At 42.4% G+C, this 8,289-nt stretch overlaps 1 protein-coding gene across 3 annotated transcripts in view; it reads right to left on the reverse strand.

Annotated features, from left to right (window-relative positions):
- LOC140202617 (sodium- and chloride-dependent GABA transporter 1-like) overlaps nucleotides 1-7,892 on the reverse strand; it is a 47,582-nt gene extending 39,690 nt beyond the window's left edge. The window contains exons 1-3 of one of the 3 annotated variants that reach the window (XM_072267677.1): nucleotides 7,647-7,892; nucleotides 7,224-7,564; nucleotides 4,090-4,221 (exon numbers count right to left, since the gene is read on the reverse strand). In XM_072267677.1, coding sequence (XP_072123778.1) covers nucleotides 4,090-4,221; nucleotides 7,224-7,458 — 367 coding nt within the window. In that variant the 5' untranslated portion in view covers nucleotides 7,459-7,564; nucleotides 7,647-7,892. Of the gene's footprint in view, nucleotides 1-4,089; nucleotides 4,222-7,223; nucleotides 7,565-7,646 lie in introns of those variants that run through there. The other 2 variants (XM_072267676.1, XM_072267679.1) reach the window with 2 other exon arrangements.
- Nucleotides 7,893-8,289: the final 397 nt, after the last annotated feature.

Consider the following 8,289-nt stretch of genomic DNA (forward strand, 5'->3'; position numbering starts at 1 on the left):
TGCAGATGACACAAAGGTTGGTGGTGTTGTGGATAGTGTAGAGGATTGTTGAAGATTGCAGGGAGACATTGATAGGATGCAGAAGTGGGCTGAGAAGTGGCAGATGGAGTTCAACCCGGAGAAGTGTGAGGTGGTACACTTTGGAAGGACAAACTCCAAGGCAGAGTACAAAGTAAATGGCAGGATACTTGGCAGTGTGGAGGAGCAGAGGGATCTGAGGGTACATGTCCACAGATCACTGAAAGTTGCCTCACAGGTAGATAGGGTAGTTAAGAAAGCTTATGGGGTGTTAGTTTTCATAAGTCAAGAGATAGAGTTTAAGAATTGCGAGGTAATGATACAGCTCTCTAAAACCCTGGTTAGGCCACACTTGGAGTACTGTGTCCAGTTCTGGTCACCTCATTATAGGAAGGATGTGGAAGCATTGTTTACCAGGATGCTGCCTGGTTTAGAGAGTATGCATTATGATCAGAGATTAAGGGAACTGGGGCTTTACTCTTTGGAGAGAAGGAGGATGAGAGGAGACATGATAGAGGTATACAAGATATTAAGAGGAATAGATAGAGTGGACAGCCAGTGCCTCTTCCCCAGGGCACCACTGCTCAATATAAGAGGACATGGTTTTAAGGTAAGGGGTGGGAAGTTCAAGGGGAATATTAGAGGAAGTTTTTTTACTCAGAGAGTGGTTGGTGCGTGGAATGCACTGCCTGAGTCAGTGGTGGAGGCAGATACACTAGTGAAATTTAAGAGACTACTAGACAGGTATATGGAGGAATTTAAGGTGGGGGCTTATATGGGAGGCAGGGTTTGAGGGTCGGCACAACATTGTGGGCCGAAGGGCCTGTACTGTGCTGTACTATTCTATGTTCTATATTCTTATCAGTTAGTTTATTAAAAATGAATAATGAAAAATCACAGACTAGACCAATACAATTCACTCTGAATATGAACAATATTCAACAAGTAGGAAGAAAGCAAATCATTGGTATGGGGCCTGCAATTTATTAAGATGTTCTATTCTTGAAACAACAATTAAATTCTTCTTAGCTGATGATGTCTTTAGTGCAGCAACACATGCCCCTGGAGGCTTTTGATTTGCTTTGTCACCTTGCAATTGGATATGAAATTGTGCAATGCACGGGATTGTGCTCCTGTCTATAAACACAGTGTGACTGCTGCGTGTAAAGTTGTTTAAAATACAAGGAATTCCCTATAAACTGTGTAAGAATAGTTATTATTTACTGGTTGGTTTTTAATGTGTGGTACAGTGGTTCTACTTATTTAGACATTTCTAGAGTACTTTAAATTTGCTGGGGGTTATAAGAAATTATATAATAAGCACCAAAGGAAGGGGTGAGGCAGGAGTTCTCAGTAGCAGGCCAAGTCTGGCATCAAAATGGGGCTTCAATCTGTTGTGCAACAAATATTCACGTAGATAGCATGCTAATAATGAACACAATACTGCTGTAAGTGCTACAATACAGCAGACTATTACCTTATTGCAATAATGATTCTGCTGACTGGATCTACCGCTAGGTTTGACAGAGTTTCTGTCAAGATTTATGGCAGTTTACTGCATGCTGCAAAGCCTCATCTTGGTGATGGCACTGCCCCGTGGAACCAGCCATGGAGCAGCAGGGGAGGAGGAGTGGGAGGAAATGGAAGGAGGAGTGGGAGGAAATAGAAGAAGGAGTGGGAGGAAATGGAAGGAGTGGGAGGAAATGGAAGGAGGAGTGGGAGGAAGTGGAAGGAGGAGTGGGAGGAAGTGGAAGGAGGAGTGGGAGGAAATGGAAGGAGGAGTAGGAGGAAGTGGAAGGAGGAGTGGGAGGAAATAGAAGGAGGTGTGGGAGGAAATGGAAGGAGGAGTGTGAGGAAATGGAAGTGGATGAAGAAGCAGGGAGGAGGCAACCTCATCAGTGACCTTTGGGCTAGGCTCTCTGATTGCAATTGCTTATAGGGATTCAAATTAGTGTTCAGCAACAGTTCTATTTGTTCAGCAACAGTTCTAGATCTCCCGTTTCCATTTGTGCTGGCCATCATTTCATCCACTCATTCCAAAAATAATAACCAATGAATATTAAACTTGTAACATAAATTTATAAATTAATTCATGCCATTTTGCATAGGGGCATTAACAAGTTGAATTTGTGTATTCCAGTACTGCATCTACCTTACAATGCACTAAAGTAAATAATGGGGTCCTGAGGAGCATTGTGGAACAGAGAGACCTAGGGAGGCAGCTACACGGCCCCTTGAAAGCGGCAATGCAGGTAGGCAGGATGGTGAAGAAGGCATTTGGCACACTTGTAAAAGGTAAGGCCACTTTTGGACTACTATAAATGATTCTTGCCACCTTGTTCTAAGATAGTCATCAATAAACTGAAAAGGGTGTAATAATAAAAAGGGCTTACAAGGATGTTTCTGGGACTGGATGACCTGGGTCGCAAGAGGCTGCTTAAGCTGACTAGTTTTCCTGGAGTGTCAGAGGCTGAGGAGTGACCTCATAGAGGTTTATGAAATTGTGAAGGGTATAGCCAAAGTCTTTTCTCCAGAGTAGGGGAGTTCAGAACGAGAGAGCATAGGTTTAAAGTGAGGAGGGAAAGATTTAAAATGGGCCGGGGGCAACTTTTCACACAGAGCGTAATAAGTATATGGGCTGTCAGAGGAAGTGGTAGAGGCAGGTACAATTAAGACATGTGAAAGGCATTTGGACAGGTACGATGATCAGAAATGTTTAGAGGGACATGGGCAAAATGCAGGCAAATGGGACTAACCCAATTAAGCAACTTGGTCAGTATGAACAAATTGTGCCAAAGGGCCTGGTTCCAAGCTGTCTAGTCTATGTCTCGATGACGCCGTGATTCTATGCTACCCTAGAGGCTGAAGTGTGACTGCTGGCAAGCTGCATCAAGCATTCTGTGTGTGCGTACCCAGTAGCTTGCTTCAACAGTCTCTGCCATCCACATCTATGTCATTGGCAGCAAAACTCATTTGTAAGTTTCTCTTACAGGGAGCTCGCTCCTGCTCTACGCATTCCCCCTGCTCTTTTCCAGCTGAAGGCAAATCACAGCCAGTTAATGACCACATGCAAACTCTTCCTCTGTGTGAAACTTTTAAATAAAGGACTGTCAGGGGTGCTGATATCAAGCAATAGGTTGACAGGCAGTGTGACTTAACCTTCCACGTCTTCTCCTCTTCCACCATGGTTAATCAGCTTCCATTTCTTAGCTATTTAAAAGATTTGACTCCTGGCTCTGATCATCACAAATATTCTTTCCCACTATATGCAAAGATCCACTCATATACATCAGCCACAGAAACAGTGAAACTCTTTTACTGCTTCAGAGTGACATTCCCACTCCTGTGCTTTTTCATCCAAGGGAGTCAGGAGTGGGGATTTGCACCACTAGCCATAACTGCATCTTGCCAATTAAAGTATGCTCTCCACCTTTATGATTTAATTCTCCCCTTACTTAAACAATACATTTTGCAAATTTTGTGGCAAAGTAGCTCATGCACAACTACTTTTTTTTTAAATTGAATCTTGGTCTTGTGGGCATTGCCTGGCAAAGCATGCATTTAATTCCTACCCCACCCTAATCTTGAGAGGAAGGCAGTTAAATTAATTTTATAGACAGCTTGAGTGCTTTGAGATGCCTTACTATTATTAGCTAGACATGTTGATTAAATTTGTTAAGACAAATTTTGGTGATTAACAACCAGGTCTTTATTTTGTAGTCATTAATTTAGTAAGGTGACTGTTACTGTAGAGTAATTGTGTAGAGGTTTCCTAAGAAAGACTAAGAGTGGAAGGGATTTCATTATTTCAATCCAATTTTAGATCTCAGAATGCAAAAGGCTAACATTTCACCCTAACTGCTATCAGTCTCCCATCCTTTTTCTATATGCATAATCTTAGCATTATGTAATTATTAAACACTAATTTTATTATATTACTGATTCTTTGCCAAAACAGTAAAAAAAATTCAACCAAACATTCCAAACATTTTGGAAGAAGCTTCACCCCATTTATTAAAAGTAGAAAGCTTTTCAGAATATATTCCAAATTAAACATTCAAAAATACAGACCTTTAAACATGGGGGCCAGCTTCCACACACCCAGTCCTCCGATGGCTGTGTACTGACCAAGAGCTGTTTCCAGTAGGAACAAAGGGATTCCAGTAAATATCAGTGTCATAAAATATGGGATCAAGAACGCACCTGAAATACAATACATGGGAACATTATTTCAACAAAGGAATGCAATTCTGAGAAAAATATACACTTGGTGGCCACTTTATTAGGTATACCTGTACACCCGCTCTTTAATGGAAATATGTAATCATCCAATCATGTGGCACCAACTCAAAGCATAAAAGGATGCAGATGTAAGACCTCAAGACATAGGAGCAGAATTATGCTATTCAGCCGATCGAGTCTGCTCCACCATTCCATCATGGCTGATTTAAATCCTTCTCAAATTCATTCTCCTGCCTTCTCCCTGTAACCTTTGATGTCCTGACTAATCAAGAACTTATCAAATTTCCCTTTAAATATTCTCATAACTGGGCCTCCACAGTGATCTGTGGCAGTGAATTCCACAGATTCACTACCTTCCAGCTAAAGAAACTCCTCCTCATCTCTGTTTTAAATGGATGTCCCTTTATTCTGACACTGTGCACTCTGTCCTAGACTCACCCACTATAGGAAACATCCTCTCCACATCCACTCTATCTACAATTTTCAATAGGTTTCAGTGAGGCTCCCTCCCCTGCCTCATTCTTCTAAGTTCCAGCGAGTACAGGCCCAGAGCTATCAAGAGGTTTGGTTCTGTCAAATATCAGAATGGGGAAGAAATGTGATCTAAGTGACTTTCAACATGGAATGAACATTGGTGCCAGATGGGGTGGTTTAAGTATCTCAGAAGCTGCTGGTCTCCTGGGATTTTCACAAACAACGTCCTCTAGAGTTGACAAAGAATGGTGTGAAAACCAAAGACATTCATCGATCAGCAGTTCTTTTGGCAAGAGTGCCTTGTAATGAGAGATCAGGCGAGAATGGCCAGACTGGTTCAAGCTGACAGATGAGAATGAGATGAGATGAGACAGATGAAATCAGATGAGAATGGTTCAAGCTGACAGACAGGCGACAGTAACTCAGATAACCACGCATTGCAGCAGTGGTGCGCAGAAACATCTCTGAATGCACAATATGTCGAACCTTGAAGTGGATGGGCTACAGCAGCAGAAGACCACAAACATACAGGAGCTAGCTAATAAAGTGGCCATTGAGTACATATCTAGGAAAATAATAAAATGCTTTAAATTTCTATGAATATATAATTAAAAGGGAGTCATTGAGTCATAAAGTACTACATAGAAACGGGCTTTTCAGCCCATCTAGTCTGTGCCTGACTGTTACTCTGCCTATTCCCATTGACCTTCACCTGGACCATAGCACTCCATACCCTTCCCATCCATGTACAGATCCAGATGTAGGTGACCAGAACTGCACACAATACTCCAAATTTGACCTCACCAGCATCTTATATAACTTCAACATAACATCCCAACTCATTTACTCAGTACTCAGATTTATGAAAGCCAATGTGCTAAAAGCTCTCTTTATGTCCTTATCTACTGCTGACAGTACTATCAAGGAACTATGAATCCATATTCCCAGATCCCTTTGGCCTACCACAATCCTCAGTCCCCTACTGCTCACTGTACAAGTCATGCCCTGGTTTGTCCTCACAAAGTGAACAACTTCACGCTTGTCCGTATCAAATTCCATCTGCCATTTTTCAACCCATTTTTCCAGTTGGTCCAGATCCTGCTTTCAAAAAGCTTTGATAGCCTTTCTTGCTGTCACCCACCACCCCCCCCCCAACAATCTCGGTATCATCTGCAAACTTGCTGACCCCATTAACCACAATTTCATCCAGATCATTGATTTTGAAGACACGCAATATTATATGCCCTTTGACTAGTGTGCAGCAGGGCTCGCTGTTGCTGGGACTCTGAGAGGCAACCATCTGCTACCGTGTGTTGGCTCGTCCCACAAAGCCACGTTTGAATCCAGATTGCTTTCTGTTTATTTTGCATGCTTCATTGTCTCTCATCTCTTTAGCAAGTCCATCACAGGAGTAGAATCCCAGCTGGGGTGCAAGATCCCAAATTTGGTAACAGGAAGGGTGTGGGATCCTGGGCCTAGCAATGTATGTGGGGAGCAGTGAGACTACATCTGTAATATTATGTACATGTTTGGTCTTCCACCTATTGAAGGGTTAGCAGATAGATTCCTGGGTTTGGGCGGGTTTATTGTATGCAGAATGATGAAGCAGACTTGGCATGTACTCTCGGAAGTTTGAGAGAAAGAAAGCTGATCTTATTGAAAATAAACAATTCTTCCAGAGCATAGCAAGGTAAAAGCAGAGTTGGCGCTTCACCTAGCTGGTACCAGAGGTCATAGATTCAATTTAAGTGCATTCTGATTCAGTGAGATGAGAACAAACAACAGAGAATCTTTAGAAAGTCTGCTGGACTTCCGGAGAGACTCAGCCACTAGCTTCTGCAGAGACTCAGCCACTAGCAAAGTTCAATCATTTGGTTGAATATTGGTAACTGGTTTATTGTTGTCACATGTACAGGGGTACAGTGAAAAGCAACACACACAAAATGCTGGTGGAACGCAGCAGGCTAGGCAGCGTCTATAGGAAGAGGTACAGCACAGACACTGACCAAAGCAGATATATTTGCCGGTGAGATCAGTGGGATGAGGTGAGGGGAGGTAGGAGGGAGAGTAGCAGTGATGACAAACAGCTGAAGCCACTGGGGGAGACGCACGCCAACAGCTCCAGAAACGCAGGATGCCGGTGTGCTGATGTGGTGGCAGAGAGGGGAAGAAGGCACGTCAGGAGGGTAAGTCTAAACCATGAGGGCTAGAATGAGGTAGTTCACCAGCATGAGCTGGGGAAATGTGTGAATATTAGCAGTGTTAGTTTACAGCGAGCATGAGAGTAAAGAATCGATATCTGGGAAAAGGTTAAAAAAGATCCAGGTTCACTCAGGTGTGAGGGGTAAATACCGCAGCTCAAATGTGCTAAGAACTGTAAGTGTAGCAGCCTTTGACATGTGCTTTCAGGGAAACAATGTACTACTGATCTCAGATGCATTGAGATAGTTACCCTATTTATACAAATAGCATGTGACAATGTGACCTACCTCCACCATTTCTTCCACAGAGGTAAGGAAATCTCCAGACATTCCCAAGTCCAATGGCATAGCCCACACAGGAAAGAAGGAAGTCAAACCTTCCCTTCCAGTTCCCTCTATCTTTTAAGGGTTTGTTTTTAACAGCTTGGCTGTCTGGAGTTTCTGCGGTTTCCTCGGGCCGTGCCTGCCTTGAGCCTGGGAGAAAGCTGATCTCTAGTGAACCTTGTTCCATCTCCCGTGTCATTCATCTACTTTACATTGGCCTTCCACTTATCAACCTCCTGCACGCTCTGACAGTTTTTGCTGGGATCAAGGGCTTTTCCCTTAAGGTTTCACTTCTTACTGGATGTCTGAAAAGAAAAGGAAAATTTTGTTAACATAAATGTAATCCCTCTTCTGTTTCCTTTGGTTGGGAGGGGCAGAAATTCATACCTTCTCAAGTAGGCCTAGGTATATTTTTAACACCCTAGCCCCACTTGAAGGGCAAATCACAGACTCCAGCAAGCACTTGTCTTCAAAGAAAATGTCAGAAAACAACTGAGCTGCAGTAAAACTGGCACAGAGAGACTTGAAATCTGATGTAACACATCAGACAACTCAGCCACATAGGGATTTCTGCACTGCCAATATCGTGGCAGGTTTTATTTTAACTCGACAACCTTAAAAGTAATAGAGACAGTAGTGAAACTGTAAAGGGGCTAGATTAGCATCAGAAACAAAAACAATTATTAACCCATGAAGTTACTGAGACTAACAGTGCAGAGGAACTGAATTTATATCTGCAAGTCATGATCCTAATACCCTCCATCAGGTTTTATTGGATCAGTGAGTGTACCTTGCCTCAGCCTGTTAAGAGTCACCATAAGAAAAAGTTTTACAACCCAGCCCAGTAAAAAGTTTCAATCAAGTCTTCCATTATGAGAAGGTATGTACATAAGTAACTTCTTCACTGTCCTAAACCAGGTTGCCTCTATCAGATTCCAATAATGTCAATATTCTGGATTTGAAAAATAAACATTAAGTATTTATGAAAGCAAAGTTCCCAACTTTAAAATAAAAATAAAAAATGTAGAAG

Source organism: Mobula birostris, chromosome 9 (assembly GCF_030028105.1).
Source record: "Mobula birostris isolate sMobBir1 chromosome 9, sMobBir1.hap1, whole genome shotgun sequence".
NCBI lineage: Eukaryota > Metazoa > Chordata > Chondrichthyes > Myliobatiformes > Myliobatidae > Mobula > Mobula birostris.